The following is a 16222-nucleotide window of genomic DNA, read 5'->3' as shown; positions in this document are numbered from 1 at the left end:
CTCCTTCCCCGAAGACATGGGCGGGAATTTCGTCATCTGTGACGGCCCTGCAGATAGCGGTGTAGTTGTCTACATTGACGTAGTCGCCGAAGTCTGTATCCCTAAGCACCGCACGCACATGAATGGGAACCTCCTCCACAACTTCACCGGTTTCCGTGTTAGCGTCACGGAAGGTGCAGTGGCGGAAACAATTCGCGATTTTTTTCAACCCAGCGCCATCTTTCGACCGCGACTGCAAGCTAGTTATGGCGCTGCCCAGTTCCAGTTATCCGTGGCGGACTGAATTGGCGTCCTAATTAACGAGCTTCTGAATGGGGCTTTATGGAGCATGGTTTGACCGCGACACCAAGTTTGAATTATTGAAAGGGGAATTAACCGGTTTTTACAGTAGTAGCACGGTGCAAAGATACGACGGAACCTATAAATAAACAATTTTAAACTTGTACAAACTCGTGGTATTATGTCCTTCAGTGCTCACCTAGAAAGAAATCCTGCAGCTTTACTGCGGTTCAAGCCTTTGCTACATAGTGGAAGCCTTGCCATTTTTTTCTATTTAATAAAGGCTCTGTTCGTTGAAAAAGTGCCCACAAAGCGTCAACCATTAAGACACAGAAGTCGGCAGATAACACATTTATCCGTTGGCATTGGGGTTTAATTTTCCGCAGCCTGTCTTCACGGCTTCAGGCAAACGCTCCGAGAGTTCGCCACACATCAATTACAGTTGGGTGTTTCGGTCGCATAGTGACTTTTTTTTTCTGGGGCTTGGAGCCAGATTTAAAGGGACACTGAAGTGATTTGTAAACATTGCGGGATTACTAGCGCAAATTGTAGTCCGGAGTCCATTGGCCATGGTTCGACCACTCTGATTGCGTTGACGCGAATTCATTTAGTATAAAAAAACAATTCTACAATGCGGTCCTCCTCTCTGCATCCTCGCTCATTTTCTGTGGCGTTTTCGTGTGACTTCAGGACGAAATGACTGGTCTTGACTGCGCTACTGCACAGCTCGCCGACCTTCCGACAGAGTCAGTCAGCCCAGCGTTTAGTCCTCCGGCCGCCGACGGCTCGTCGCGATTCCTTCGCTCAGGTGGAACTACGCCATGACACGTTTGTGAATAGAAGAATGTGCGTTTCTTCAGTTTGTTAGTTTGTACACTGTATCAAGCTCCAAGCCAAGGTCGCTCCACACAAGCGCTGCACAAGCGCACATGCGACGCCTCGCTGACTGGTACGCTAGTAGGCAAATCTTTAACTTTAAATTTTCCTTGAAGTAGGAAAATATTTTTACTTGTAGCGGGGTGATGACACGTCATCACCCCGCTACAAAGGGGAAACCAATAGCAATAATCAATTATCATCGTAATCGTTGCCATTCCTAAGTTGTACCGGAGTATAGCGACAATTTTTTTGCGATAGTGCAAAGTTAGCCGAACCGTGCCGCTCATGGGCAGGGTAATTAGTGAACTCAGTGGCCGTATGCCATTTTTAATGTCAGATGCCATTAAATAATTTATATGCGGCACCCGCTGAGTCGTGCATGTTGCTTGTCATTAGAAAACGGCAGCTGCGGAGAGATCATGTTTGGGCGGGAGAGGAGGTGGGTGTGGGCTTTGCGTCGTGAGCCATGTCGGGCACCGAGGTGGTAAGGAGTGGTGGCAAGCCATGCGGGTGAGGTGGCAAAGCCATGTCATGTAGCAATGTCGACAGCAGGGCGGCCAACAACCGCTCAATGCGTTGACCATCTGCAAGAGTTTCGTGAAGCCAATATCTGACCTTTTGAAAAAGATTGGAGATAATAACACCCTGCGTTCCTGAACAGCAGCTAATAGAAAACACATTTCACGAACTTTGCATAAACATGCGTTACAAAAATTTTTTGCAATGTTAAAATCTACATGCAGTGACCATCCTATAATTCAGCCTCAGCGCAATGCTTACGACTGACCATTACATACTGACAAGAAAAATGTGGCGAATGACAGGAACATGCTCGAAAAAAGATTTCCGCTTGGGCACTGTGTAAATTCTTGCATTGTGAAATGTCACAGCGTGCAGCGAAGTTAATTTTGTGTGAAATCATACGGGGAGCATCGTCATTCGGAAAAATTTCATGCTTGTCTGCATGGATTTATTATTTAAAGTGCATTGCGGGGCAGCTAAACCGCAGGATTGCCTTAGGGTGTAGCTGCAAAGCAAGTTGAGTTCACAGAGTGCAGAATACTTTTATAAGAGAGTACTTGTTTAATGTCATTTGTCCCCCGATGACTGATACGATTCGCAAGGCGATTAAGAAAATATTGGACCATTCAATGGTAAATGTTTGAGCATCCGGGAGCCTCTTGTCGCATTGGCTTGCGAAGGTAAGGCTCGCCCAAATGCACTGAAGCAATCGCAAATAATTTGTACAGATTGCTCACAACAAATCAGCAGTAAAAGCAATCCCCAATGGCGTACCACAGGGCTTTTTTCTGGAAGCTAGACTCTTTCCCTTACATGGTAATTGCCCTAGCATTCTTTATACTGCAAAAACTCTCCTATAGGTAGATCATAGCACAGTTTCCATCACATATTCGTCACTTGCCAATGTTCCACTATTTGTAAATGGAGTAGTTCAGGAGACAGTACAATTGTTCACTGCAACGAAACATTAATGAAACATTAAAATACTTTATGGAACTTCGTGGTTTAAAACACATTAAAATACTTTATGGTTTTATGGAACGTTAAAATACTCGATTAAAAACCAGCGAGAAGTATGCACCTCGAAAACAGAAGGGATAAAAATCGACTGCATACAACCACAGTAGAGAAGCAGGCAGATTGGGTCGGAGGTAGCAGTATTGCCTCACAGACAGCCCCATTAGGCTTTCCCCATTACATCTCTCCAATAGTCTCTTGAAGAGCCGGGAATTTTTCTGGCTTCTCTACACCGCCATGCAAATCCTATTTCTCCAAACGCAATGAAAAATTACGCCCATCTTTCCGCGAGGGAACCCTAATGTGATGCGACGCATCGGGGGGTTAAATTGGCGTTTCCATTGGGTTGATTCTCTAAATCGGGTGAAACGTGTTGTAAATGCGTAGGATGCATTCCATTCCATGCAGGTGTTCTCATACGCGGGAAGATGGGCGTAATTTTCATTATTTTACTGAGAGAGAGACTGGTTGCCGTTTTTCGAGCGAGAGCGAGCGCTTGAGTGAACCGCCGCAGCGCGCTACCCGCTTTATATTCACAGCGCCTGAAGGAGAGGAGACAGCGGAGGAGAGTCGCGCATGCGCGCGCTTGCGGCGCCGGAGCAGACGCGAGCGTAGCGAAGCGCACATGCGCAGTTGTTATGCTAATGAGACGGAGCGAGAGTGTTGCATGCAGCTGTCGGAGAGAAGAACGGGAGAGAGTTGCACATGTGCAGTGAGCGTGTGGACGCCGCGACGACAACAACAACGCCGATGGAGGGACATGCCCGAGAGCCAAAGATGCGTCGCATCTAATAAGCAGGTTGAATAAAGCAAACAACACTATTACTGTATTTTGTGCAATTACGTTCTTTAAATCTATTTCACGGGTTTTTGGTTGCAGATGCCAATTCGGTCGGTCATGCTCGCGTAAAGGCTGTTTACACTGGTCTTTTTTCCCTGCTGCGGGGATATGGTACAGTGCTTGGCGAAACAACTCCAATCCAAAAGCATTGCCTTGGGTTGCATGGTTCAATTTCCGTATACCGGCTAAACGCTCGCCCTTGAAGGATTTTTTGTACTGCAGGTGAAGCAATCCAAGCGAAAGTCAGGCACACGCAGCAAGATTAGCTGCAATACTCGAGATTAAAAGATTCTAAGATAGTACAGCTGAAGACCACAGTAAAATTAAACGACATTCAAGCAAGATCACTGATGCCCAATGACAGTGATGATATGGAGATAACTCACTACAGAGTGACGACGGGGCCGCAAAGCTATGACGTACGCCTGAGCCAGTTCATCCTCGTTAAGTGAATATAAACATGTGCTGCTACAACCGCCTTTAACAACCGGTCTGCGTGGCCAGGGAGAGCGCATGCAGTGATATCGCGCGACATAAGACCTCGCTCCACGCCGGCTGGGTGTAATGAGGTTTACCGCCCTTGTAACGTCAGCGTGCAACGTGAACTGTGCTCCTTGTGAACCACTTTCGGGAGCACCTTCTCCCCATGTGGGGTTTTGAGGCGTACAGGAAGGGAAGGACCATGTGCTATTTTAGGTGAAAGGGGAACTCGAAAACGGTGGGTCATTTTGGGCCGGAGGTAAGAAAACAACAATGTGTTTTAGGGGCCAAGCCCCTTAAGGGCTCGGGCTATTGGTGTCTCATGTCGTCGTCGTAACCGTCGTCTAATGTATACTCACGGTATTAAAACATCGGAACACTCATTTACGCCTCGTGACAGAACGCTTCGTGCTTGAAGGACATGAAGAATTTTACAGCAAATATGCGTACCTCTACCCCAAACGGTTTCATCTCTGTTGGCGGAAACGCCAAGGCGCCAAGAGTACACTTACACACTGTATGCTTCATCCTCCCCAGGTCTCACGGTAGTGGAGAATGCCCGGGATTTTTTTCTGGCGCATGGGGATAGCCAGATATTATTTTCGGTGCAATGAGGGAACAACACCTTGCGATATTTTGCAGCAAAGGTGAGACAGAGCAGTGGGAAAGAACACCCGTGAGCTGTTTTGGGGGCAAAAAGAAAACGAGGACGGTGTGATATTTTTGAAGCAAAGGAGATAGAGCCGCCACATTTTTTTGGAGCAAGGAGAAAAGGAACCACGTGGTATTTTAGTGCATGTTAGAGAGAACAGAGTGCAATATTTAGTTTCAAGGGGAAGGGAAAAATTGTAGGGTATTAGGCGAAAGGTGAACAACATGACGGGGTGCTAGTTCGGGCACAGCGGGACACATGAAACGTGCGCCACTGCGGTCCCAATGGGGGCAGAAAAGGTACCACGTGCTATTTTGGCGCCAGAAGAAGAGACAAGTGAAATTTTAGGCGCAAGGGGGAGACATGAACAGTGTGCTATTTTAGGCGCTAGAGGAGGAGGAAAACTATGTGTCCTTTTGCGCGTAAGGTGTGCGAAGAACCGCATGCTATTTTGATGAAAAAGGGAGAAAGGAACCACGCGTTATTTTGGGTGAAAGAGAAAGAGAAATGCTGTTTGGTAGTTTTGGATGCAGGGTATTTTGGCGCGAATGCGTGAGAAGAACCACGCGCTGCTTATGTGCAAGGAAAAGAGAAAAGCTGCTGTTTTGGGCACCAGGAGAGAGAAAAACCACCTGATCTTTTTGGTGCAAGGTGAGTGGAAGAAGGATGTGCAAGGTGGGGCCCAAGGGGAAAACAATAACCATGCGATATTTTTGATGCATAGGTGTGTGGGATGCACGACAGTACCGTGCAATATGTATAAGGCGCAAGTGGAAGTGTGCCCTGGCTTAAGGGGGACAAAGAAAAGCGTACCATTTGTGGCGAAATGGGGAGACATGAACTTTGTGCTATTTTGGTAATCCAGGGTTCGACAGATATAACTGTGGCCAGTTTTTGAGTTTATACGGAATTCGCGGTCACTAACGAAGTCAAATGCACAATTGGTGGCGTTTTATTGCGAACAAGGATCCCGTATGGGGTCAGAAACGTCAAAAATTGTGCGTTTGACTTGGTAAGGGGTGGCAGTTTCGCTTTGTAAGCTATTTCGGACTTTCGGTAGAGAGGAGAAGCGTGCGGCATTTTGAGTGCTATTTTGTGTTATTTTGGGCGCAACGGGTACAGAAAAAACGTGTGCTTTTTCGGGCTCAAGGAGAAAATTATACTAGCGTGCTATTTTGGGCGAAAGGGTGAGAGAAGAACAGTGCGCTATTTAGGAAGCAAAGGAGAGAAAGAATTCCCATGTATTGTTTTGGAGAGAGCGAGAGACAAAAGAGAGACAAAGAGATAGAGATAGAGAAAGATAGAGAGAGAGAAAAGAGAGTGGGAGAGAAAAAAAGGGAGAAAAGAGAGAGAGGAAGAGAGATAGAGGTAGAGCTGGAGAGAGATTTCGAGAGAGAGAGAGAGAGAGAGAGAGAGAGAGAGAGAGAGAGAGAGAGAGAGAGAGAGAGAGAGAGAGAGAGAGAGTAGTTTATTTGAGCCGCTAAAGTGGGAGTGGTTTCCAAATCCGGGAATCATTGAGGTGAGCAGAGAGCCCTCGCTCTGGATTCCAGGAGGTGCTGACATCCAGATAGCCGCTTGTCACCAGGTTCTCTCACAGATCAGGGGTGGGAAGAAGGGATGGCTGAGACGGAAGTTTGGAATTGCGCTTACACTGAGCTGTATAATGAGGTAGAGTTCTGGGTTGTGAACAGAACTGTCATTCAGCAGAGTTGCGAGGGGAAGAGAAGAACGGTATTGTATTTTGGCTCAATATCGCGAGTAGAAACGTGTGCTATTTCTGGCGCAAAAGGGGTGGATGAGCCACCCGAGGTTTGGGCGCAAGTGGGGAGAAAGCAATTATCTGCAACTTTAGCGGAAGTGGAAAAGATGAACCGTGTGCTATTGCGGGTGCAAGAGGAACCCAGTAGCGAAGAACATGCCAGTTGCATCTAAGATGAAGGGAACAACCGTATGCTACCTTGGTGCGGGGAAAAAATAACCGCTTGTAATTTTGTACTGAAAGGGAAAATGAGAATTCTGTGCTATTTTGAGGAAAGCCGAGAGAAGAAGAATGTACTGTTTTGGGTTTAAGGGATTAGAAGGACCACGTGCGATTTTGGATGCCAGGAGAAGAGAAGAACGTGCTTTTGGGCGCACGGTGGAAAAGAGGCATGTGTTAGTTTGTGCGCTAGGGCGAGAAAAGAGGTGTGCTCTATTTGCTATTCTGCATGCAAGGGAGGCGGAAACAAATGTGTGGCTTTTGGGGGGATTAAGAAAAGACGAATCATGTGCGCTATCGTTTTTACAAGCGTGAGAGAACAACATGTGCTATTGTGGGTGTAAAGCAAAGAAAAGCGTGGGAGAGTGTAAAGGGGAAATTGCGACCGGGGGGGGGGTACAATTAGATGCTAGGGGGAGAGGGAAAGCATGTCCTGTTAGGGCGGGAGGGCGAGAGCAGAACCGTGCGTAATTTTGGTCGCAAGGTGGGAGTGAAGGAATATGTGCAATGTTGGGGCGAAGGGGAAGGGAACAATGTGTTGCTGGTGGAAAGAGGTAGATAAAAACACTGTGCTTTGTCAAAGGAGAATAGAACCGCGCGTTATTTTTCGACTCAAGGTGAAAATAAGAATTATGTGTTATTTTGGGCCACAGAGTGAAATAATAACACTGCCCTTTTGGTGTAAAGAGGAGAGGCAAACCGTTTGCTATTTTGGATGGGAGGAAAAGATGGAAACTGTGTGCTATTTTGGGCGTGGGGCCGAGAGGGAAACCGTGTGCTATTTTAGACGTAAAGAGAAGAGAAGCGCATGAGAAAAAGTGGGCAATAGGGAATAGAGTGCCTTGTTGGATGGGAAGTGGGAGAATTAAAACTGCCTGCTGTATCCGATGTAAGGGATACAGAAGAATGGTGTACTATTTGGGAGCACGGTGGAGAGGAGAAGCGTGGGCTATTTTAGGCGCAAGGGTGGGGAAAAAAACGTGTGCTGGTTCGTACGCAAGGGGAAGAGAGAAAAAAAAAGTGTGCTTTTTGGAGGGAACGGGAAAACCAGAACCATGTGCTACTTTGCGTGCAAGCGAAGAGAAGAACTGTCGCCTCTGCAGAATTTAACCTATCAGTCGGCAACGTGTGACTGCGAAATGCACTGGGTTTGTTGTTTGCATTGGATGATGTATTCGTCGCTGTCAACTTCTCAATGGTTTCGCTATAATTTTGGTTTCGTCTTTTGGCAAAAGTGGCGTGTTATGAGGATCTGGTAGCATTTCAGCTGAATCTTTTTGTGTGCTGGGTCGGCTCAAAGTTCGTAGACTGCATTAGCTGCCCCTCTCCACATACCCCTCCTTCCCACCTCGGCGTTTGTCCATATCCCGCGTGCTTTTACAAAACCACATTATGGCAACTGTGCTCAAGGCGCACAAGACTGTGACGACCGCTCTTTTGGTTGTGTTGCGTCGATGCCTCGCCCGAACTATGTTAGCTCCTTACCCGCAAGTACGGGTCGAGAGGAAGATTTTTTAATTCGACATTTTAACGTTCTAGGTGGCAGCGGGCCGCTTCAGAATTCGTGCAACAAGTAATTAGGGGTGAGCTAGAAATTTGAAGCGAAGGTTGCGAGATTCCCGAAAACGCTGTAAAATCTGTGAAAGCATCAGCTTGACTTAGCCATTACCAGCCCCATTTGATAACGAAATGTCTGCGGAACACGCCATGTGCTTCTGAGAATTCAGCAACCAATGTTTGGCCAAATAACACTACAGTGGAAATTACTCTCGTGTGTGTTGAAGTTCTTGTGCAATGAATAAGGCTCACATAAAATAAATCGGGCTCCAAAGATGGTGGTTTTATGTATGGTATGGCTAAAGTACGCGCACGCAGCGTGTGTACGACAGTGAACTAGTTGGGAAGCGAGCTCAGTGGACACGGGAAATAATTTGAACGGGAGTGACCGAAGGAGGCGGAACATCCGAGCCGGCTGCTAAAAAAGCGTCACGTACTGCGGAGCGAAGCCAATGGCTGAGCGTATATTTGAGCAACGAGGAAATTGTCAAGTGTCTTCAGGTGGTCTTCCGCAGGGCTGGTGAGCTCGCAGCATCTGCAGTGCTGGGAGGGGCGAGAGGAGAGTGAAAGGCGCAGGCCTAATAATTGGCAGGCTTTACTGAGCTCTACCCAGAGGCCCTTTAAGAAATCACCCGACTTCTTGATAAATCGAAAGGTATTCCAGTAACAAGTGTACTCACACTGTTAGGAATGCGATACTTGTCGTTGTTTTCAGCGTTTTTATTACTTCTCTCGATATGCTCTCACTCTCTGCAAGAAGCAACGACGAGGTAAGTCCTGAAACCTGTAGCCTATTTTTTTGGCGGCAAAATTGTATTGAACACAAGAAATAAAAACTACGAATCTTCGACCTAGGTGGGCAACATAGAACCCCACCCACAACTTCACATTAGCGCATAGGGAGGAAAATAATCTGGGTGCAAAATTTGCTTAATCAACCTTTGGAGGCGTAGTTATACGATTGTTATGAAATGGCTATTGAGCGCATGTGTCAGGTGATATTGCAATGAAACATTGCACCGATAGAAATCAACCAATAACCCGCGCAGTTATTACAGTGCAACTGATTATGTGCAGCTTATTGCACTACCGCCTCGTTCGAGGGGCGTAGCTGAACAGGCCATTCGCTTCCCTTGGTTCATGATGTGGGTTCGTACCCACACACATAGGGGGATTTTTATGATTTCTAAGATTATAATGCACGCGTTGCCACGGTGGGAGGGGGACGGTTTGTAACGCTGAGAGGTTTGGGGTCAAAGCGTGTTCACTCTGTGACAACACCAGCGGGGGGGGGGGGGGGGGGGGGGGGATTGCAATGGTTTGTAATCGTTTCCTAATGCAATTTTGGACACGTTTTTTACGTTTTCTATTATAACTGCTGATAAATGTATATTTCAGCAAATAACTATCCGTCGTGGTATGTTGAAATAGCGTAAACGTATGGGAACAGTGAAAGCAAATGGCGCGAGAAGATGCCACACGAAACTTAAGTAATTGAATCAAAATATTAGCTCGAAGAAGGGGTTCATTATAGAGACCAACTACCATCTGTGTACAATATTTCGAAATGACTGAACCAGAACCGTAACTGAACCGGCTGTCCTCTGGCTTTGGCCAATACATTTATACTGGTTTGTGTTATGCCTCGTAGCGAATAGGAGGGAGGCTTTGGTATGTAAAAATGTTTTGCAGGTTATGCTGACGTAATTGGTTTATCGGCTGTGAGTTCCAGACTGCAGTTGTAATCAGCATCGGCATATCCTCTTGAGTGTGTATGTGAGAAATGTGGTTGGCTATCTTGACGCCACAACCATAGGGGACTAGGTTAAATGGACAGTTGCTTTCTTCTGACGTCCGCGGTCATAGTAACTGCCTAATCATATTGTGGGTATGTTGTCATGCCTGAATGACGCTGTATCGTGCGGTTACTTTAGTACTTAGTCTACTTTCTTACTTTAAGAAAAGTTACACTAGTTGTACCTCAAGCTGCGTGTTCTGGTTGTTAATGCTTGCTAAGTCGAAGTCCACGCCGCATGCACTGGTGCACTTTTCGCAAGCTGCTTTCATGGAGGAGTCGAACTGGTGGGAAAATGCGTTCTTGAATCGCTTTCGGAGGCCTTGGTTGGACTTTCATGCAGACGCTATGTTATTTACTTTCGTTTCGGCTTAATTTATTATTGATTTTGGTCTGTGCCCTCGGTAATTTCATAAGCTGTCTCGCTGCGGCAGATGCCGGCTTTCCCCCTCAGTGGCCCATTTCTGCATTAAAAGTTGCGGGAGACCGAAAATATTGCATATTTTTAATGTGGGCATAACATTTTGGTAGCTACATAGCACCCAATTGAAGGCTTAGAAAGGTGTATGGCGATTTTCTGGCAAGAAATAGTTGGCGCTCAGTTCTTCGTGGCAGATATTCTTGCACCGGCCTGGCTTGCGGATGCGCGCCTCGAGGACTCTATGACGGTACTTCAAGTTATGACTTAACAATAACGAGCTGTGGTGAAGTGCTCAACAAAAAAAGAGAAAACCCTGTGGCAGTTATGTTCTATAATCATGCACTACATTTTTGTTTTTGTCACAGCATAGAAGAAGCAGGAGTATTTTTGACAGCTATAAATGAAACCGAAGGTCCAATGTTGGCAAAGCAGAAAAGTAAAGTCACCCTTGAAAAAGCTGAAGACGTTGAAACTTATTCTGGATACCTGACCATAGATAAAACTTACTTCAGCAACGTGTTTTTTCTACTAGTAAAAAGTAAAACGGTACGTTGAACGTCAAAACTATCTCCACCTAATTCCCCGTTTTTTGACCATTCTATAGCTTTCCGCTTTCACACATCTTTATCCTGGATGAGAACATATCTGCTAGAATTTAATACAATTTGAGCTTGCATGGGTGTGATTTGTTGCAAATATGTTCGTTGGGCAAATATTTTGTTTGTAGTCAGCGGGCGGAGGATTATAAGCTGTACCAAACTCGTAGTGAAAAGCTCTCTTGGCAGTATGGCAACTAGAACAAAGCACATTGTGCATAAATGCGTGCTTCGTTTGCGGTTTTGAAGGAAAGCAAAAACTGCTTTAAATTGATCTGTATCATCGCGAATGATCTGTATGGTCAGTACTGTATGATCGTGGGTAATGGAAACACTTAAACTTGAGGGAATAGGGAATACTTACATAGCACTGTTCATAGATATACACGAAGCAGACGCTGCTTTAATTCTTCTTCATTAGAGGGGTTGAGAGTGCCAGTTAATAATGAACGCATGCCAGCAGTAGATCATACTTTTCTTTTTGGGTAGAAGCAGCTTCGGGGCTCGGGCTGCCGGCGTCTTTTGTCATCGTCTCATGTCGTCACGTACATCCGTCTGTACGCCGACGACTGCGTCCTCTATTCTTGTATCAGTACCTCCCGTGACCAAATACAGTTAAATAATGTTTTTTCTTCTTCTGTACCTGGAGCTCAACGTGGCAAATGGCACTTAACCTTAACAAAACGGTAAGCATGACATTCACAAACAAGAAAGAACCCCTACGATTTTCCTATGGACACAACATGCAGCATGTTAACGAATTTAAGTACCTTGGCGTAACACTGTCACCGAACCTAAAATGGCATAAACATATAAACCTAGTCTGCTCGTAAGCGCTTCGGAAATTCGGCTTCTTGAAGTGAACGTTAAAAGATGCAACTCGTTAATGAAAACTCACAGCATACAAATCCCTGATACGGCCTGTAGTTGCATACGCCCCAGTGGTCTGGTCACCTCATTGCGCATGCGACATAGCACAACTGGAAGGCGTTAAAAAAAGCAATAAGATTCATATATCGCCGTTATGATCAGAATTTTTCGCCTTCGTCACACGCTACACGTCTATCTCTCAAATCACTCGAACGCAGACGTACTTGTGAGCATATCAGCACTTTACACAAATTGTGAACAAGATGATCACCACTGACATGCCCATTTCCTTTGCTAGCTCCTGTGGAAACACTCGCAGGTCAAACCCCATTAACATCACGTCCTTCATGCCATTTCTAGATTGGTTTAAGTTTTCATTTTTGTATTTCACAGTTGAATTAGGGAATAATCTAGATGTTTCTCTGCGGAAGTTGCCTACCGATAGTTTTTTGAATGAACTACCAACCATGTGTTCTGTTAGTTTAGTGTGTATTTATTGTTATGGACCCACTCCTGCAATGTCTCGAAACTGTGAGACAGCAGTATTTGTAAATAAAATAAATAAATAAAAAAGTCAAGGTGTTGAACGATGGTAAAAAAACAAGTGCACAAAGGACAAAACCTGTTAAAAATAAGCAGATTTAAACTAATTTAAAATACAGGAATAATAAAGATTTAATTGCAATAATAGCAGAAATTCGTTTAAAGACAGTCTCGAAATTAGTTTCAAGTGCCAGGTTTTCTCCTGTAAAGGATACTTGTTAGCATGCTGCGGAATTTAACACGAATACATCTTACGGCCAGTCTGTCACTTATTTAATTGCTTAAATCCGGTTCAACGCAGGAGAGGGCGCGACCACCTCAGCTTCTCCAGAGCCCAATCAGCACGCTTCGTGTGGCAAGCTTCGCGACTCGCCAGGTTTCACGTTAGTGGAGATGGCCCGGGATGTTTCTGTGTCGACAGACCTGCCCTATTCCATCGACGTAGAATAGTACGATAGTTGCGAAGTGAAGCCGTGAAACGCTTTTCTCTTTTCATCATTTTTACTGAGATGAAGGCAGTTGGCTGCTAGATAAGAATTGAAGGGGTGGTGATTGGCTGGCCAAATGTAATCAGCAGATATATACTATTGTGCTAATTTATTTTCAAATAAATAAATAAATAAATAAATAAATAAATAAATAAATAAATAAATAAATAAATAAATAAACAAACAAACAAATAAACAAACAAACAAACAAATAAATAAATAAATAAATAAATAAATAAATAAATAAATAAATAAATAAATAATAGGGCTTCTTTGAATCCGTTGAGCGCGATAAGAGAAATTACCCAAAGATACAAATGCTCATTAACGGAGATACGTTGCTAAGAACATTTATCTTTTGGTTGCAGCAGCTGTCAACAACTGGAAAGAGGCGACTGCTGTTATGGATTGAAGGAGGACCCGGTGAATCAGCGCTGTTTAGCATGTTTATGAAGAATGGACCTGTGGGAATTAGCAGTTCCGGAGAAGTGTATAGACGGAATGAGACGTCCTTGAACAACCACGTGGACGTAATATATGTGGACAGCCCAGTCGGAGCAGGCTATAGCTTCACACGTAATGCTTCTGGATATTCTTCGACACTGGAAGACACGAGCAGAGACCTCTACACATTCTTCACCCAGTTTCTAGATATATTCGATGAGTACAATGATGCTGAATTTTACGTTGGCGGAGAGTCGTACGGAGGTAAGTGGGAGATGCTTTTCCATGTGTCATAATTTTTCTTATGAGGTACAAAAATATGAACAGAAATTATGAAACATCCCACTACCGACTCGAAAAATAACTGCTTTGGTTCTTTCCCACACAGTGGGAAGGTTGCATGAAATGCCGGAGAAGTGTATTTTGAGAAAGCAGCATATTTATATAAAGAAAGGCAGAGCTGCTCTGCAGCTAGTAGGAAATTAAACAACAAATCTACTGAATTTTGATAGAACTAATACTTATTTCGATAAACAGGTTCATCAATACAGGAAAAGCTGCGATTTTGCAACTAATTAGCAATTTTGCAATTATTAGTTTCTGGGAAAAATAACAAACTTAAAAGAAGATATATATATATAGTTAGTGAATAAAATCTACAATAGGGGATATTATATGCGTCGCAAATATTGAGTGGGAAATAATGTTCCATCAAGAAGGGCTGCATGCTTATCCTTTGGAGGACAACCGGACCTTCTGGCACAATTATATTTAGGCGTAACCGCCGCGGTGGCTCAATGGATATGGCGTTGAGCTGCTGAGCACAAGTACGCGGGTTCAGTTCCCGGCTGTGGCGCCCGCTGTTCTTATGGCGGCGAAAAGCAAAGACGCCCGTGTGTTCGAAATTTCGGCGCGCATTAAAGATCCCCAGGGGGTAAAAATTAATCCTAAGCCCTGTACTATTGCGCGCCTCATCGCCTGTGTAGCGTCGGTGCGTTAAACCCTCTTAAGGCGTGAAGTCTGGAGTGTGATTTTGGTTGCAGAGGAAGCAGTAATGGCATGGCTTGCTTTTAATGAAGCAGGGCATTGGCTCAAATTTTTTACTGGTACCATAGGTGTATGTTGTTTTGATGAAGGCAGCCTTGAAATTTTTAGCTAGAGCTTTATGTTTAAGGCATGGTAGTTCGTTTGATGCTTGCTTTCCCTGCATGCGAAACGTGCCTAGAAGTTTGTTGGGTTGATTCTCAGTGTAAGCAGCCACTAATGAAGCAATATCAGTTGAAAATAACGAATCATGAGGACAAAAAATGAATCTTTTTGTGCTCGTCATGGTATGCTACGCTAACTTGATTATAGGCTGACGTAAATATAGATACCAACCAACATATAGATGCCAACATATTATAAAGGGGACAGTAACGGATGACTGATGGGTGTTCAAATAAGTATTCAGGCATGAAAAAAAGAACTGAAAAGCTTAAACAGCTAACCATACATTGAACGGCCTCAGATTAAAACCCAATTCGTTATCAAAAATGCGCGCAGCTAGAACTAGTGGAGCAGGGCTGGAGACACATCAGAGCTGTCGGAACCTGTCCCTTCGTCGGACGCTCGAAAGTTGCGCCTCACGTTTATTTCGGAACTTGCCCCTGAAAGTTCCTCATGACTGCAGACCGGGATCGTTTTGTCCGCAGGCTTTCACATCTCTTCCCAAGTGAACCGCGTCAGCATCCTCTGGAACCTGAGGCAACCGGCTTCGCGAAGTTGCAGCCTGTAGCGCGAGTCGTCCTGTGCTACCCATTTTAGGCGCGGAAGCACATGAACTGTTTTCTTTGTTTTTTTACGGGCTCCTCACGTGGCGCAAGCCCGCGCGTACGCCTGGACGGCGCCACACCACCGCCACACGCTCCTGCCTATATCTTCGCCCCTTGGGTTAGGCTTCTGCTATCAAGCATCGGAAAAACACGGGCGATGCAAACGGCATCCACATGAGGACGTACCGTATGTCGCATGCTGAACGCCTCGTAATACAGCAGGAAGTCGACAAATGTTAGACAAGGACATCATAGAGCATTCGTACAGCCCGTGGGCATCTCCCATCGTACAGGTAAAGAAGAACGATGGCACCTGGAGGTTTTGCGTTGATTACCGTCACCTAAACAAGATAACAAAGGGGGATGTCTATCCTCACCACGCGTTGACGATTCCATTGATTGTCTGCAAGGAGCCAAATATTTTTCATCAACAGACCTACGATCAGGCTATTGGCAAATTTTGAGTTGACGAAAAAGACCGAGAGAAGACCGGCTTTGTGACACTCGACGGCCTTTATAAGTTTAAGGTGATGTCTTTTGGCCTCTGTAATGCACCGGCCACTATTGGGAGAATGATGGACTCACTTTTGCACGGGTTTACACGATCCATTTGCCTTTGTTATTTGGACGACGTCATTGTTTTCTCGCCCACCTTTGAGAGCCACATTTACCGCCTCTCTAAAATCCAATCAGCGTTTTTCTTCGGGCCGATCTCCAGCTTAACGCATAACCCCAAAAAATGTCGCTTCGGATGCCACCAGCTCACAATTCTCGGCCACCTGGTTGATTCGATGGGAGTTCGAACCGACCCTGGTAAAATAAGTGCCGTCAGCAATTTCCTTCTGCCCCGCTCACCCAAAGACGTCCGTAGCTTCATTGGTTTATGCTCATACTTCCGCCACTTCATCGAAAATTTTGCGACCATCGCGCGCACTCTTACTGATCTCCTTCAGAAGAACGCAACGTTTATCTGGAGCCCCTACCAAAAGCAAGCATTATCAGCACTTATTGGGCTCTTCACATCTGCACAGATTTTGGCTCTCTTC

The 16222-nt window shown here is 45.2% G+C and overlaps 1 protein-coding gene across 1 annotated transcript in view; it reads left to right on the top strand.

Annotated features, from left to right (window-relative positions):
- The first annotated feature begins 1624 nt into the window (after nt 1–1624).
- LOC144160053 (vitellogenic carboxypeptidase-like) overlaps nt 1625–16222 on the top strand; it is a 42720-nt gene continuing 28122 nt past the window's right edge. The window contains exons 1-3 of the mRNA XM_077691671.1: nt 1625–1668; nt 10787–10967; nt 13287–13626. Of these exons, the coding sequence (XP_077547797.1) occupies nt 1625–1668; nt 10787–10967; nt 13287–13626 (565 nt within the window). The remainder of the gene's footprint in view (nt 1669–10786; nt 10968–13286; nt 13627–16222) is intronic.

Source organism: Haemaphysalis longicornis, unplaced genomic scaffold, assembly GCF_048455015.1.
Source record: "Haemaphysalis longicornis isolate Haplotype H1 unplaced genomic scaffold, Haemaphysalis longicornis Haplotype H1 scaffold_10, whole genome shotgun sequence".
Lineage (NCBI taxonomy): Eukaryota > Metazoa > Arthropoda > Arachnida > Ixodida > Ixodidae > Haemaphysalis > Haemaphysalis longicornis.
This window is presented reverse-complemented; position numbering and strand designations above follow the sequence as displayed.